This window comes from Symphalangus syndactylus, chromosome 5 (genome assembly GCF_028878055.3).
Source record: "Symphalangus syndactylus isolate Jambi chromosome 5, NHGRI_mSymSyn1-v2.1_pri, whole genome shotgun sequence".
In the NCBI taxonomy this organism is placed as follows: Eukaryota; Metazoa; Chordata; class Mammalia; order Primates; family Hylobatidae; genus Symphalangus; species Symphalangus syndactylus.
Window position 1 is genome coordinate 135,025,161 of NC_072427.2, and position 18,022 is coordinate 135,043,182.

Sequence of the window (18,022 nt, forward strand, 5' to 3'; positions counted from 1 at the left end):
CCTGACCAATCAGAACTCTTGACTCACTGGCCCCCCTACCCACCAAATTATCTTTAAAAACTCCAGTCCACAAATTCTCAGAGAGACTGATTTGAGTAATAACAAAACTCTGGTGTCCTGCACAGCTGGCCCTACATGATTGATTCATTTGCACAGCTGGCCCATTGCAACTCTTTATTGCAATTTCTCTGTTTTGATAAGTAAGCTCTTTCTTGATAAAGAAGCTCTGTCTAGGCAGTGGGCAAGGTGAACCCGTTAGGTGGTTACGCACATGGGGTCTCATCCGGGAATGCCGTTGTGCCTACCTGCCCATGGTTCAGTGGCCCTGCTCTGGTGATGGGTCCAGAGGCCAGCCCGAGTGGCTGCCGAGTTCTCTTGGACTATGGGCTGACTCTGGCACTGTCTCTACTGGCAGGGTGCTGCTGACCCAATGTGCATGGATTTAATTGCCATAGAGAAATAGTTCCTGGAAATAATGTCTGTCTCTAAACTAATTTGGTGAGTATTCTAGGCACTGCCAACACCTCCTTCCTTCGCCCAGTTGGTTTGGCTCCTTTGGGGATCATGATTTGACTTCTTTAGGGACCTTGGTTTGGCTCCTTTGGGGCTCTTGGATTTTTTTTTTTTTTTTGAGGTCTCAGTTCAGCTCCTTTGGAGGTGTTGGTTAGCTCTCTCTAATTAGTAGGAACAGTCTTGGTCCAGGAGATTTCTCTTCAATCAAGAAGATTTCAGGGAGATTTCTCAGGTGGAGAATAAAAGGTTCGTTTGGGAGGAAGACTCAGAATTCTTGGTTAGAAGTCGTGGTTTGGAAGGCCTTTTGTCTATCTTGTCTTTGTTGTGTGTGTGTTTGTATATGTGGAGGAGACCTCTAAAGGAACTACTGATGGAAGTCTAGGACACCTAACTCAGAAAACCCTCATTATTTGTCTGGTCACATTCAGTGAGTCCTGAAGGAAGCTCAAAAGGCCTGAGTCGGCGTGACTGTCCAATTCTTCATCTTGCCCAGAGACCTGAATTCCCAGTTGGAGGTTATCCCTCCAAATCTTGAGTGGATCAGAGATGATAGGGACCAATGAAAGAAAGCTTGAGCCTCGCCAGGTCAATATTGGGTGCTGAATGAGGTGACAAATGTCTGTTTTGTTATATGTATTTTGCTAGGCTGGGGTGGAAAACGTTAATTTGGTTCCTCATGCAGCCCATTGGGCAGCATCTTGCAAAAATGAGAAGCTTTTGCCTATGGTTTTATAAAACAGGAAAGGATAATTTTCTTTTGCAAAGTGGCTTGGCCCCCAAAGGTATGGTGCAATGAGCACGGTCATCAAAAGCCACTTCATTCTTCTGGAAGCTGCAGAGAAAGGGAACCCGGAAAAGTGGTGTGCTGGCAAAAGGGGTAAGAATTTGTTATCAGCCAAGCTTCTGGTCTGTGTCTCTGTGTCTCTGTCTCTGTCTCTCTCTGTCTCTCTCTCTCTCTCTCTGTGTGTGTGTGTGTGTGTGTGTGTGTGTGTGTGTGTGTGGTCTGATTAATAGAAAAATGAATTTTTGAGACTAGTCTTAGGCTTTAGCAAATCTGGTGTACTTTGTGCTAAGAATTTGTCTTTTCGTGTTGTTCTGTAATGGAGAGGGGTATCATAGGAAAGAACGTAGAAAGTAGGCTTAGGATTCCTATAAGCCTACTTTTTAAGCCAGCCTCTCGGGCTGGTCAGTTACAAACTTTGCTGTGTGTTCCTGAAACCTATACTGGATGAGGTTTCCCTCTCATCTTGTTTTATGTCCTTGGGAGCTTGACCTTGTAACCATGTGGCAGTACTTACTCTTGGTCTCTGCCATCTAGAGGACAGGAATTTTGTAGTTAATGTCATAGTTAGCTCTGAAAATTATCTTGAGCAGTTAAAAGCCTTTGCAAGCTTGAAACTGGTTGCACTGGAATCCTTCTGGGAAAGGTAATGAAGACTATCCAATGCTGTAGCTCAGAAGCTAAGGGTTTGTCTTTTCATAATGGTGGCCTGGGACTCAATTCTTGGCTCAGGGAATGAGTGCTTTCTGATTTGATATTCTTGTGGCTTTTTCCATTTGTTGATTCTCTACTCCTCCATGACCAACTTCTGGCTTCCCTTCTTGAATTTTCGTTTCTCTGAGATACCTCTGAAGATTCTAGATCTTGTAAAAACTGCTCACCACCTATTTGAAAATATCTCATACACTCATGGTTAAGTTACAACCTTAGTTAAGGCTTATTTATTTCACCTAGGAGATTACTGTTTCTAAAGAAGTTCAAAAGCCAGAAATACTGGCTGTTTGGCCTTGCTAAAGTCAGATAATAAGAGATATAAAGGATTTTTTTTTAAAGGGCACTACAGCTAAAAGTCAGCTTAATTAAAAATGGATATCCCAGTGCTCTCCCATACTCTCTCTCACTCTCCCTCTCTCTCTCTTTCTCTCTTTACAGACACACATATACGTATGTGTATATATATATATACACACACACATATACATGTATATATAGCATATACATATATACACACATATATACATATATGTATATATATGTGTGTGTCTGTGTGTGTGTGTGTGTGTGTGTGTATATATATATATACACACAAGACCTTTGTGCTTTTTCTCTTCTTGGACATTGTTTTTTTGAGAAGAAGTTTTTATTTATTTATTTTTCTCACTTGAGTGAATTATTTCCTCAGTCTGTCTTTTTGCCCCTCTTAATGACCACATGAAAGGAACTAATTTCTAACAGACGAGGAGTCCTTGGGAAAAAATAGGAGGTACCATTTTTGGGAAAAAGCTCTGTTTTCCTCATGGAACCCCAGGCACTGAAGGAGGATAGAACTCTCTAAAAATGAATCAATATTTAATAGCCTTCTAAAACAGAATGCATCAAATTAAACTGAAAAGAACAGATACTATACTTGATCTTAGCCAAAAGGCTGAGTTTGTTTATTGCGGCACTATTCACAATAGCAAAGACTTGGAACCAACCCAAATGTCCATCAGTGATAGACTGGATTAAGAAAATGTGGCACATATAAACCATGGAATACTATGCAGCCATAAAAAAGGGTGAGTTCACAACCTTTGTAGGGACATGGATGAAGCTGGAAACCATCATTCTCAGCAAACTATTGCAAGGTCGAAAAAACCAAACACCACATGTTCTCACTCATAGGTGGGAATTGAACAATGAGAACACATGGACACAGGAAGGGGAACATCACACACCGGGGCCTGTCGTGGGGTGGGGGGAGGGGGGAGGGATAGCATTAGGAGATATACCTAATGTAAATGACTAGTTAATGGGTGCAGTACACCAACATGGCACATGTATACATATGTAACAAACCTGCACATTGTGCACACGTACCCTAGAACTTAAAGCATAATAATAATAAAAAAAGAAAGCATCAAATTAAGATAGGTTCATTGGTGAATTCTATTAAACACTTAAGTAAGAAATTATACCAAATCATTACAGTCTTCTTCAGATGATAGCAGCAGCAGAAGTACTTCCTATTTTATTCTGTGAGGCTAGCATTATCCTAATACCAAAATCAGACAAAGACATTACAAGAAAAGAATACTACAGAGGGCCGGGCGTGGTGACTCACACTTGCAATCCCAGCACTTTGAGAGGCCGAGGCGGGTGGATCACCTGAGGTCAGGAGTTCGAGACCAGCCTGACCAACATAGAGAAACCCTGTCTCTACTAAAAGTAACAAAATTAGCCGGGTGTGGTGGTGCATGCCAGTAATCCCAGCTACTTGGGAGGCTGAGGCAGGAGAATCGCTTGAACCTGGGAGGTAGAGGTTGCGGTGAGCCATGATCGCACCATTGCCCTCCAGGCTGGGTAACAAGAGCAAAACTATGTCTCGAAAAAAAAAAAAAAAAAAGAATGCTACAGAGCAACTTCTCTCATGAACACAGATGCGAAAATTTTCAAAAAATATCAGATTGAATTCAACAATGTATAAATATAGTATACATCATGACTAAGTGGGATTTCCCTCAGGTTTCCAAGACTGGTTCAACATGCAAAATGAATTCTTACAGTTCATTACATTAACAGGCTAAAGAATAATAATAAAATGACATGATCACATCAATAGATCTAGAAAAATGAATTTGCAAAATCACTCATTTATAACAAAAACTCCCATTAAACTTGGAATAGAGGAGAACCTCCTCAACTTGATCAAGAATATCTACCAAAACCCTACATCTAACTTCATACTTAATAGTGAGAAACTCAAAGTCTTCCCACTATGGTCAGGAACAAGTCAAAGACGTCACCTCTCACCACTGTTTTTCAACATGGTACTGGAATTTGTAATTAATGTAATTTTAAAAAAGAAAAGAAAATAAAATGTATATAGATTGAAAAGAAATTGTCTTTGTTTACAATATGACAATTGTCTAAGTAGAAAGTTTAAAATAACAGACAAAAACACATTTGGAAATAACAAGAATTATTGCAAGGTTTCAGGACACAGGATCCAGGGTTAATATAACAAAATCAAACATCTTCATATATATCATCAGAGAAACATGAAACTTGGAAGCCATCAAGATGTCCTTCAGCAGGTGAATATATAAATAAACTGTTATACATCTAGACAATGGAATATTATTCAGCAATAAAAAGAAATGAGCTATCAAGCAATTGAAACACCTGGAGGAAATTTAAATGCATGTGATTAAGTTAAATAAGCTAGTCTAAAAATGCTACATACTGTATGATTCTGGAAAAAGCAAAACTATGAAAACAGTAAAAAGCACAGTGGTCTCCAGGGGTTTTAGAGGAGGAAGGAATGAATACGCAGAGTGGAGGATTTTTAGGGTAGAGAAACTACACTGTATAATACTGTAATGGTGGATATATGTCATTATACATTTGTCCAAACCCATAGAAAGTACAATGTCAAGAGTGAAACCTAAAGTAAACTGTGGACTCTGGGAGATAAAGATGTGTTAATGTTGTTTCATCATTTGTAACAACTGTATCACCCTTTGTTGGGAGACATTGATAGTAGGATAGGCTATGCATGTGTGGGGCAGGTGGTATGTGGGAAATCTCTGTAATTTCTCCTCAATTTTACTGTGATACTAAAACTGCTCTAAAAATAAGAGTTTATTTAAAAAATTCATAAGATAACAATTTAACTTTTTATGTATTCATTGGTAAATGCACTGCTCTTTTTTTTTTTTTAAATTCCACTTTACACAATTAAGCAATGAACACAAGTGACCAAAAGGAAAGTGATAAGGGCTGTGAGTTAGCTACGATGTGGTAAGTCCCAAAGATAGTTGGTCATTTCCAGCTGGTTGGAATGGTGTGAATTTTATGAAAGAAAAGGGTGTGTGAGCTAAGCTCGGAGCATTTCCTGGCAGTTAGAAGCCTAATACTTGTCTTAGTTGGCTAAAATCAAGGTATCAGCAGGGCTGTATTCCTTTCTGGGACCTCCAGGAAATAAGCTGTTCCTTTGCTTTTTCTCACTTCTAGAGGCCACCTACATTCCTTGGCTCCTGGCCCCTTTCTTCCATCTTCAAAGCCAACAACAATAGACTGAGTCTTTCTCACATCACATCCTTCTGACCTCCTCTTTTTATTTTTTAGGATATTTGTGGTTACATTGGGCCAAACCAAATAATTTTCTTATCTTGAGTTCAGCTAATTAGCAAACTTATTCCATCTGCATCCTGAACATAGTGTAATTACAGATTCCAGGGATTAAGACAAGACATTTAAAGAATCCACAGAGAAGTGCGGTTACCTTAAAGGAACAAGAAAACAGACAACAGCTAACTTATCAAGAGTAAAATGGAACTTAGAAGACAATAGAATAATATCTTCAATCTGACAAGAGAAAATGATTGTCAATTTAGAATTCTATACTTTGTACATTTCTTTTAAGTGTACAGTTGAACTAAAGTTCTTTCCTGAGAAATTTAAATTGGCAATTTGCCACTAAAGAGCTCACTGAAAGACATTTTTAAAAATCGACTTTAATCAGAAGGAAAATGACCCTAGATGGAATCTGACATGCAAGAAGAAAGCAGAGAAAAGAAAATGATAAATATGTGGGGATGTACAAAGACTGACCCTTTAAATCTTAATGTCTTGGGACAAGCATAAAGTACACAAGAATAACATATATATTATATGTCTATCTTACCTATGCATATATATGCATATTAAATATATATAGTACACATATACACTATATAATGTGATCACAATGGTCTTTGCAGTATATTAAAAATTTGGATACTATAACAGTTTGATCAACAAGAAGAATGCATTAATAAATCAATTAACATAAAATATTTATAAATTCCATTTTAGTTCTAACTAAACCTTCACTGAACAAAAAGGAACTAGTATGGCTTAAAAATAGTTTTAGGGTCTTTTTATACTCAAACCATTATAAAGCCATCGCAAAATGTTACATTAATACTTGAATTTGTGGTCATTGCTTTGGGGAAATTCTGAGGAGCATCTTGCCAAGTGTCCTGGAAATACATGATGATTTCAATAAAAAATGAACACATTCTTAAATAAAGTCATTAAGATAAGTTTATGAAGTTTTCATTTGTAATTTCTTTTCATTTCTTTCTCCCATTTTGTGAGAAATTTTCTATCATTAATATTTAGATACATTTCTGAGAATGCCTGTGGGGTACAATTCTGGAAAAAGCTGGATCATTTTATCTGCTGGGGATTTTAGTGAATTTACACATTAAATGGAAGGAAGTCTGTTTGGTAAATTTGATCCTAGATCTTTACTCCAGAGATGTATCCTGAACTAATAAACTTCTTCCACTTTCATATAAATGATAGCATGCTCCATACACATTCTTCATGGTTCTTTTTTTTCATATAAAAATATGTCTTGAAGAAGGTTCCATATTAGTAAACAAATAATTTTTTCTTTTTTCGAGACATCAGACTATTCATTTTCCTACAGGTAGAACTATTTATTTAATTACTCCCTTATCAAGAGATATTTAAGTTGCTTCCAATATTTTGCCATCATAAACAATGTTGCCATACACATGTATGTAATCTTATACATGTGACATTTTATCTATTTGGGAGTATAGCTATCTGTAGGATAAATTTCTAGAAGTTTGCTGCTGGCTCAAACTTCTGTACTTTTGCCAAGACAATGTCTACTTAACATTTTTGATGGTTGCCAATCTGGGTGAGTTTTAATTGCAATCCTGTCATTATCAATTAATTTGAGCATCTTTTTATATATTTAATAGCCATTAGTGATTATTTTCTTTGGAAGATATTTGATTTTTTTTGAACCTACTTTTTACAGAAATTTTAGATTTACAGAAAAACTGTACAGAAAGTATGAAGAAGTCCCGTATACTCCCCGCCCCACACACACAGTTTCCACTTTCATTAACAGTTTGTATTAGTGTGGTAACTTTGTTACAATTGATGAACCAATATGAATGCATTATTATTAAGTTCATATTTTAGATTAGAGTTTGCTTTTTATGTGGTTTGTATGTTGTATGGGTATGGGTCCATACGTTTGACAAATACATAACATCATGTATCCAACATTATAATATCATATAAAATCATTTCACCACCCTTAAAATGCCCTGTGCTCCACTTACTCATCCTTGCCGTTCCCTACTGAGCTCCTAGCAACCACTGATCTTTCACTGTCTTCATAGTTTGGCCTTTTACAAAAGGTCGTACAGTTAGAATAATATAGTCAGAAGCTTCTTTAATCTTTTTTAATGTTTTTTTTCTTTTTTTCAGACAGTCTCGCTCTGTCAGCCAGGCTTGAGAGCAATGCCATGATCTTGGCTTACTGCAACCTCCGCCTCCTGGGTTCAAGGGATGCTTGTGCTTTAGCCTCCCAAGTAGCTGAAATTACAGATGTGCACCACCGTGCCTGGCTAATTTTTGTATTTTTAGTAGAGACAGGGTTTTGCCATGTTGTCCAGGCTGGTGTTGAAATCCTGGCCTCATGAATCCTCCCACCTCAGCCTCCCAAAGTGCCTAGATTACAGGCATGGGCCACCACACCAGGCCCAGAAGCTTCTTTAGATGGCCTTCTTTCACTTAGCTACGTGCATTTAGTTTCTTTCTTGTCTTTTTGTAAGTTGATAGGTCACTTCTTTTTATTGCTGAATAATTTTCTATTGTATGAATGTACCCCAGTTTGGCTATCCATTCACCTATTGAAAGACATCTTGTTTGCTTCCATTTTTTCATATGCAAGTGCAGGTTTTTGTGGGGTCATGTTTTCATCTAACTTAGGTAAATATCTAGGTGCATGATTACTTAACCATATCATAAGCCCGTGTTTTCCTTTGTAAGAAACTTCCAGACTGTCTTCTACCATGGCTCTATTATTTTTTACATTTCCACCAGCAATGAAAGAAAAACTAAAGGAAATTCCTGTTGTTTTGCATCCTTGCCAGCATTGGATGTTATTTTTGCTGATGTTTAAGAGTTCTGTATATATTCAGGATATTTGCCTGTGTCTGTGTTACAAGTTGCAAATTATTCTCGTAATTTGTACTTTCACTTTGAAATTTCCTTTTAAAAGTTTAATGATGCAGATTTTATAAATATTTTGTCTTTTTTTCTATTATGGTTTTGGGCATTTGGGTCATACTTAGTTTCTGCTTCATAGATAATTGAAAGAAATTATACTATGAGTTTTAATACATGTAGTTTCACATTTCAAAGTGTATAATTTGTCAATATATGAATTTGAAATTAGTTTTTTTAAAAGAGGTAAAGTATAATTATAGCTTTTTGTTTTTCCAGATGCCCATGCAGTTATCTTCATGTCACTTATGGAATATCTCTCCCCGTGAATAGAGTAATATAGAAACATATTTTCCCTTTTTTTCTTAATTGACATATGACCAGAGCCCCAGCTAGTCATTCTGTGTCTTTCTAGAGAAGTCAGAGGCAATCGAATACACACACACACACACACGCATATATATATATATGCGTGTGTCTATATTTACATGTGTATATTTATCCTTATATATACTAATATGAGAAGAGTTTTGGAAACAAAAAAGATTCACATACAAATCCTAGCCGTTTTCTATTATCTCTGATTTTTGACAAGTTGGTTATTATCCTTGAATCACAGCTTCTTCATATATAACAGAATAGAAGAAAATATCCATTTCCTACAGTTTCTATGAGTACTAAAATGAGATACCAGATTGTTTGATACCATACTGCATGCAAAGTCAGTTTTCATTAAATGGTGGCTATCATTATTAATATTATTACATAATGAAAATGACATTCTTTAGGAATTAATATAGTCAAAGAAAAAATAATGAAATATATTTATGACAACTTACGAAAATAATGTGGAATTATATATCCTACACGACCCACGTGTGCCACAGTTGTTGGTGGACCACTTTATACATGTTGTATCAATCAGAGCCCCAAAATATATTGGAGCTAGAATTCCTCCTGTAATAGGAGAAGAGAAGATGTCAGTCTAGGGAACATATTTTAAATGTAACTGCGTGATACTCCTCATTGATACATTTTGATTAAATAAAAGTTTAAAAATTTGGAGGATTCATTTATTATTTTGTTCTGCATCTACCCAATAATAAAGATTATTAGAAATCTCAAAGACCCAAATCATGTAGTAATGTCATTGACACCTTTTACCTACTCGTACCCTCCCTACATATATGCATATATACTCTGTTCTTCTTATGATAGCAATTAACTTAAGCTTGAATGGTAAAAAGAAGAATGTTGTTAGTAAAACTTGGAAGTTATGTTGGTTAATATGAGATTTTTCTTAGGCAAAGAAACCTGAAATGGAGTAGAATTACAATTTTATGGAGAAAGGAAAAAGATCTTGGCTCAACTGCTGTAAAGGCAGACTTTTTTTTTTTTTTTAACACTATTTTAAGAGAATTTAAAAGTGACTGCTTAATCAGAACTCCCTCCCCAGATAAGCATAGGCTGAGCTTCAGAGAGTGCTTAGCTTTTGGCAGGTTGTACTTTTTTCTGGGCTCAGACATCTACTTCCCACTTACTGATGTCATTAGAGCTCACAGTCCAGTGATTTTCTACTAATTGATTTTGTGCATTTGTAAATACCTCCTGAAGCAGCTTAGGCTCAGTTAGGGCTTGTGGTACTAAATTTTGTTTGTGTTAGTGTTCTGATCACAATGATGAGTAAGTTTTCAGTGATCTTTTTCTTAGTTAATTTTTATTTGTAGCTCATGATTTTGCAGAATGCAAGGCTTTTCACAGACAGATTATGTTGTTTATATAATAAGTGTCCATCTGCTTCCACTGCTGTTTTAATGAACTCTGAGATTCACTCCTGGTTCTAGGCAAAGGTAATTTGATAAAGAATTTTAGGGACATGCCAGTAGAGAACTATCCTTAAGATGGTGCAACTAAAGTGTTTATAACTTTACTTTGTTCTTTTTTGTACTGTGGTGAATAATTTTCAGAATTTATTCTGCCATGGATAAAATGATAGTGATTGATATATCACAATTTTACTTATTCCATTTAGTTTTCATCAGTCTCAATTTTTTGAGAGTGAGAAATATTAAAATGACAAGGGACTGAGGTCAATGTATCTGAGAAAACTTGGTACTGAGGAAATGAGTGAGAAATTTTCAGGTTTCAAAAATCACAGCCACCCTTTGAAAAATCAAAAATACATGCTAACAATTTATTTTCCCCACATAATGCCACTGATTTGAACAAATGTAATGGATTGTTTTAAGTAACAAACTTTGTCCTAATCACTACAATTTAAAAACTCATAACCTATTTTCTAAATGACTTTTTCAGGTAAATACACTATATAGGCCTTCCACAATTTACACGTTTATTGTATTCAAGACAATTGTTTGTGAATTGGAACTTTTGTACTAAATGTGTATTTTTTCCATAGGTGCATTTAGGTTCCATCGTGCCACAGACTGGATACATCGAAATAGGATACTCAGAATTAGAATGGTGAAACTCATTTTTTTTCCTATTTTCTATTGCTAAAAAAAAATTTACTCTATTCTCATAGTCTCATTTCTACATATGAGAAGAAGTACTAACAACTCAGATGTTACTTTAAGCTTTTGTCACCCAGGTTCTAGCAGAGAGCTATCTCCATTGAATCTGAAGGTAGAAAACTGCCAGGATCTACAGAGTCTGGGAGATTAGACACACAAAACGGAATGGAGGGAAGAAAACCAATGGAATACTATAGCATCTCATTTCCTCTCCTCTATTCCCTTTATATTTCTTCTTTTTAACTTTGAGGACTTGTGACTTTATCATCAAATATGCTTCTTAGACAATTTCTTCATTGTAATTGGGCCATAGCCTGGCCAGATTCCCTGGCCAGATTCCCACACTTCCCAAGCCAGCTTTAGGCCTTGCCTAAATCATGGCTCAGTTTAGAAGTTAGGCCCTTCACTCTGCCGACCAGGAGGAAATATTCTTATTTTTCTGAAAAAAAGAAAAATTTGGAGGACCATCTTCTATCTTTGTGTTTGAAAGAGTGTAATACAAATACAATAATTCCTTAGTCTTAACAGATTGACTTTACGTATAATTAACAATCGAATTCTCTTTTAGGTCGATCACTCAATTTTACTCTGTCTCTGATTGTTTTTATTTATCACAGAAATAGAAATGATACTAATTTTATTTACTATCATAATTAAAGATTCATTACATTCAGTCTTAAAGCCTTGACATTAATATTTATAACTTAAATTTAATATATGTATGTGTATATATATAGTACGTATTTTTTTTTCATCATACCTAGTACTCGTATAACCATTGAGTGGAAACCCAGTGCAAGTGATTTCAGTTCAGGTTGAACAAGTCTGAAATAAGATAAAGGCAAAGAAACATTAAATATCTTTAAAATATCAAAATGAAACAACATTAAAGCCTTCTCCTGTGTTGTTTTTCTTCATAATAGAATTAAGCTGTCAGTTGAATGGCCCCATTATATAAAGTTATATTTTAATTGTTTTAAAAGGCAAACATTTGAGCAATAATAATAATTATTCCCTTATTTATTCAATGCATCATGATTTCAAGATGGCTTAAAAATATTTTCTCATATGGTACTTATGAAAATCCTATGAGAAAGTGGTTAGAACAGACTTTATTATGCCTCTGAAGATACTGATTTTTTGTGGTCTGGTCAGGGTTATGGTAAGTGTGAAAGAGCATGAGTCTTCTTCATAAAATGATTTACTTTCCTTTTGGTAGACACCCAATAGTGAGATTGCTGGGTCAAATGGTACTTCTACTTTCAGTTATTTGAAAAATCTCCACATTGTTTTTCATAAAGGTTGTACTAATTTATATTCTCAACAGTATATAAGCATTCCTTTTCCTCAACAGTCTTACCAGTATCTTGCTTTTTGACTTTTTAGTAATGGCCATTCTGACTGGTATAAAATGGAATCTCATTGTAGCTTTAATTTTCACTTCTCTGATGATTAGTGATATTCAGCATTTTGTCATATGTTTGTTGTTTGTTGACTGTCTTTTGAAAAATGCTGGTCATATCATTTACCCTATTTTTAATACTTTATTTTCTTGGTGAGTTTTTTGTATTTCTTATAGATTAAGGATATTAGCCCTTTGTCAGATGTATTGTTTGTAAATTTTTTCTTTTTATCCTGTAGGTTGTCTGTTTACTCTGTCGATTATTTCCATTGATGTGCAGGAAATTTTTAGTTTAAGTCCCATTAGTCTATTTTTGTTGTTATTGTTGCATATCATCAGTGAACAGAATTTATTTGAGTTCCCCTTTTCTAATTTGGACACCTTTTCTTTCTTTCTATTGCCTGATTGCTCTAGCTAGGACTTCTCATACTGTGTGCAGTAGGAGTGGTGAAAATAGACACACTTGTCTTGTTTCAGGTCTCAGGAGAATGCTTTCAACTTTTTTCCTTTCAGTATGAAGTTGGCAGTGGGTTTGTCATATATAGCTTTTATTATTTTGAGGTATGTTCCTTTGATGCCCAGATTGTTGAGGATTTTTGTCATGAAAGATGTTAAATTTTATCAAATAATTTTTCTGCATCTATTGAGATGATCATATGGTTTTTGGTTTTAATTTTGTCTTATCAAATGGTTTTGGTTTTTAGTTTTTTCTATGTGGCAAATCACATTTATTGATTTATGTATGTTGAACCAACCCTTCATCCCTAGAATAAAAACAACTTGATCATGTTATAAAATTTTTCTTATGTGCTATCGGATTTGATTTGCTAGTGTTTTATTGATAATTTTTTCATATGTTCATCAGGGATATTGGTTTGTGGTTTCTTTTTTTTTTAGACCAGTCTTGCTCTGTCTCTGTCTCCCAGGCTGGAGTGCAGTGGAGCGATCTTGGCTCACTGCAGCCTCCGCCTCCAGGGTTCAACTCCTGTGAACTCTCAGCAGCCCTTGACACAGTTACTTATGCTCTTTTTGACATATGCTTTATTAGTTTGAGGACAACCCTCTTTCCTAGTTTTTCTCATGAAACCTCCTCAGTTTTCTTTATTGGTTTCTCCTATTATTGATCTTTAAATTAGAGTAATTGAGAACTGATCCTAGGATCTTCTATCTGTACTCAGTCCCTAGAAGTTCTCATTAGTTCCATGGATTTTAATGCCGCCTTGGGGGATTGCTTGAATCCAGGCATTCAAGGTTACAGTGAGCTATAATCATGCCATTATACTTCAGCCTGGGCAACAAAATGAGACCTTGTCTCTAAATAAACAAATAAGTCAAAATAAAAATAAATACCGTCTGTATGTTGCTGACTCTAAAATTTATGGCTCTGGCATCAAGGTTTCTCCTGCTGGATTGCATATATGACATTGTTGCTAGATATTGAACAGGCTGCTCAGCTTTATAGAGATAGAACAAATTCTTGCTTTTTCACTTTCCCAATCTATTCTTTCTTAGTCTTTCCCATTTTGTTCAATAGTACCACCATCCTTCCAGAACTGAAGCCAGAACTTTGGGATTATCCTTAAATTATCTTTCTCACATGCCACATTCAATGTATCAGCAAACCCTACTGGCTTTGCATTAAAAAATAAAACAAACGCTGGGTGCTATGGCTCAGGCCTGTAATCCCAACACTTTGAGAGGCAGAGGCTGGCAGATCACTTGAGGTCAGGAGTTTGAGACCAGCCTGGCCAAGGTGGTAAAACCAGGTCTCTACTAAAAATACAAAAATTAGCTGGGCATGGTGGCGTGCACCTGTAATCCCAGCTACTTAGGAGGTTGAGGCAGGAGCATCGCTTGAACCTGGGAGGCGGAGGTTGCAGCGAGTCAAGATTGTGCTACTGCACTCCAGCCTGGGTGACAGAGCGAGACTGTCTCTCAAAAATAAATAAATAAAATAAAATAAAGCAAAACAATGGAGACTCGTATTTGTTTCATCTACTCATTTCATTGACTTCATATTTTCCTACTATCAGCATCTTCAATCAAGCTTCCATCTTGTGAAGAACAATTTGAGCCTTCTGTTTTCCTTGACTTCACTGTTGTTTTCACAAAACACACTTTCCACCCACAGCCAGAGTGATCTTCTAGTTATGTAAGGCATCTGTGCAAATGCTAATACTTAAACCCCCTTGGGCTTCTCAACACATTTAGAATAAATTTCAAAGTCTTTCCTGTGACCCATAGGATCTGAACTAGGCTAGCTCTCTTGCTGCACTTGTTACCTCTCTCTTCCTTACACACGTTTTTGTACCTTGTGCATGTTAACTATACTTCACACCAGGACCCTTACCTTTGTTCTACCTTGCCTGGATTGTTCCTCCCCTGCCTCCATTTAGCATGGCTTGTACCTTTATTTTCTATCTCTTCATTCAGGTCTTTACTCAAAGGACTTCCAAAGCACAATATCTGAACTAGTACCTCTTACCTATTTTCTCATTTTTGTCTACTTTCTTAACTCTGATTTATTTATCTTTCTAGTGCTTCACACTTACTCTATTTTATATATTTACTCACTTATTTGTTTATTGTTTTTTCTGCTACACACATTCATTCCTTCATTCCCCACCCACACTAAAAGCTAATAAAGTTCTATCACTTTTGTTCACAGTTGCATCCTCAGTGCATATAACTGTGCCTGACACAAAAAATGAATACATGTTGAATAAATGGATGTCCTTCTGCCTACTTAATCAAGTTTAAAAAATAGTCTCATAGTGTAAGCATTAGAAAAGTATTAACAAACTGAAATTTATATTTTATTCTACAGACATATTCACAAAATGCTTATTTCAATAAAATCAAAGGCCAGCGAGAGTTAAATATTTTTGACAAGTTGTAATGCTGATTTAATCAATTTCTGAAATAGATATGATATTGTTATCATCAATGATGGAACAGTTTTTTAAAACTCATGAGTTTAAAGTAAAAGGTAAAACCTGTTGGTATGCAAACTATTATTTAATTTTAAGGTTATTTTTAATACATTAATGAATTTAATTTGGCAAATATGAAAGTCTTCTCCTTTTGAGTAGACAACATTTTATATTAAGATGGAGCTATATCTGTGGAATATTTAGCATAAATAATTTGATAAGATTTGCAGTCAGGGTCAAAATTAAACAACTGTAAATTCAATTTACAGGTTGATATTAATGTTAACAAATGTTAAAAATGCTTTTTTTTTTTCATTTCTACCACGTCATGCTGTTGGTTGACAGTGAACTTGTGATCAACAATGTAGGTTTTAAAAGTACAATTGATTGTTAACCCAGGTCACTATACTTACACATGTATATTTTTAAGATCTAAGAGAAATTATTTACATGTTACCAGTTTTAGGTGATTGAATCAACTTGGCCAGTAGGGCATGCATTATCTGCACCCTTCCTAACTGTCTAATCTTATCATGTGTCACAACCTCTCATTCGGTATGTTTCAATCTGCCAACTTCCTTTCATTTCTCAAACACACCAGCTCTTTCCTGTGTTAAGGCATCAGCACCCAGACCCTCTCCTGGAAACACTTTCATTTGGCTTTTTCTTTAGACCTTTAGAATAAATGTTACTTATTTTGAGATGTACTCTGAATCCCCTTCTTCACAGCCCCTCACCTCAATCCTAAATTAACTTTCCTTTTGAATCTTTCTTTTTAGGGAAATCTTTTTCCTGATGAGGACTCAGAACAATTTATAAATATGTGCTTTGATTTTAAGATTATTTATCTAACACCAGTCTTTCTTGTAATTTTGAAAGCTGTATGACAACAAGTATCTTATTGGTTTCATTTATCGTGTAATATTCATCAAGCATTGTATCTTTTCTTTTTTTTTTTTTTTTTTTTGAGACGGAGTCTCACTCTATTGCCCAGGCTGGAGTGCAGTGACGCGATCTCGGCTCACTGCAAGCTCCGCCTCCCGGGTTGACGCCATTCTCCTGCCTCAGCCTCCGGAGTAGCTGGAACTACAGGCGCCCACCACCGCGCCTGGCTAATTTTTTGTATATTTAGTAGAGACGGGGTTTCACAGTGTTAGCCAGGATGGTCTCGATCTCCTGACCTCGTGATCCACCCGCCTCGGCCTCCCAAAGTGCTGGGATTACAGGCGTGAGCCAGGGCGCCCGGCCAAGCATTGTATCTTTTCTAATGAGCCAAGAAAGGAATTAATTCTTCCTGTGTATTTTCTTATTTTTCTACAAGGGTATTATAAAAGTCATGCTGTGAGTCGATTAAAAGTTTTGGAATGTTATTATCAAATGGAGCATATTTTATATCTAGTTTTCAAATGCTTTATTTTAGTGAAATCAATAGATTTACCCTGAGAGACCCATTAGGATGCAAGGCAACTCAAAATTCAAAAGGTTCTTTTCGGATCCTAGGGACATTCTTTTACAACTGAGACAATTGTCAGTCTGTGTCTTCAGATTCTTAGTAAGAGAAGAAAAGTATGGAATCTGGACTTCTTAATGGAAGAATTAGAGGCAAAATTATTAATTACGGCCTTGAGAGTTCATAGTAATTTTAATAAAATGAATTCTCAGAAAATTAAAATTTGACAAAATATGAATTTGAATTCCCAGTATATTATGTAAAAATATACATATCATTAGGTGTGTTTATAGTCTCATGCATATGAAAATGTTTTTAAAAGTCATACTTACTTAACAATCAGCATGACATGTGAGGTGCCTCCAAGTGCAGAGAAAAATAAATTGAAGACTTGTATTGCAACAAAAAAGTAAAATTTCCTTGTACAAGCATCATCTCTTGGGCATTCACCCAAATGGGCTGAGTAATTTCTGTTCTGTAGACCAGTTACTTCCAAACAACTACAGTTGTAAAACACCTTAAACGTTGTGTATAAAATATGACATAAGAAATTTGCAAGACCTAACAGTGCTGCAAATACATTGCATTATATTTAGTGAAGTCTCACTCGTTCAAACTAATATATTTACAGTTTAAGAAGGTTCTAAAAATACAGTTGCTTAACAGATAAAAGGTAAAATAGTTTTCTGGATTTCTTTCTATATAAGAAAATGTAATTCATGATTGACATTTAGCTCATTCTTAATTTTAAAATTAAGAAACAAAGAAATTAGTGCCTAGAACTCTGTATACAACTTTCTCATCACTATAGATTCTCTTTAATAATTATTTTCCATTCCCTTTTACTCGCTGCAGAACACATACTCTTTTGGACAATCTCTTAGTTTCAGAGACATGCCCTGAAGAGGAATTATCCAAAGAATTCAGATAATTTAGCAGTTTGGGAGGAATCAAAATTTAACTAGAGTCACCCATGAAAATGGCACTGAGTCCAGGAAAAATAGAGGTAGAGAAACTAAAATTTTAATTTAGCAGACATAAACAAAATCCAAGGATACAATGACAGATGATATTATTACCAGAGAGTTTAAACACAACAGAATGCCCCACTAGTGTTTAGAGCACAGAAGTGGAAAATATAGAAACAAGTGATTTCAGATTTTTAATCAG

At 35.6% G+C, this 18,022-nt stretch overlaps 1 protein-coding gene and 1 pseudogene across 1 annotated transcript in view; both read right to left on the minus strand.

Moving 5' to 3' along the window:
• Positions 1 to 18,022, minus strand: part of SLCO1B1 (solute carrier organic anion transporter family member 1B1) — a 101,652-nt gene that overhangs the window by 7,489 nt on the left and 76,141 nt on the right. The window contains exons 12-14 of the mRNA XM_055280433.2: positions 17,185 to 17,369; positions 11,828 to 11,892; positions 9,373 to 9,490 (exon numbers count right to left, since the gene is read on the minus strand). Coding sequence (XP_055136408.2) covers positions 9,373 to 9,490; positions 11,828 to 11,892; positions 17,185 to 17,369 — 368 coding nt within the window. The remainder of the gene's footprint in view (positions 1 to 9,372; positions 9,491 to 11,827; positions 11,893 to 17,184; positions 17,370 to 18,022) is intronic.
• LOC129483832 (uncharacterized) lies at positions 2,750 to 2,951 on the minus strand (annotated as a pseudogene).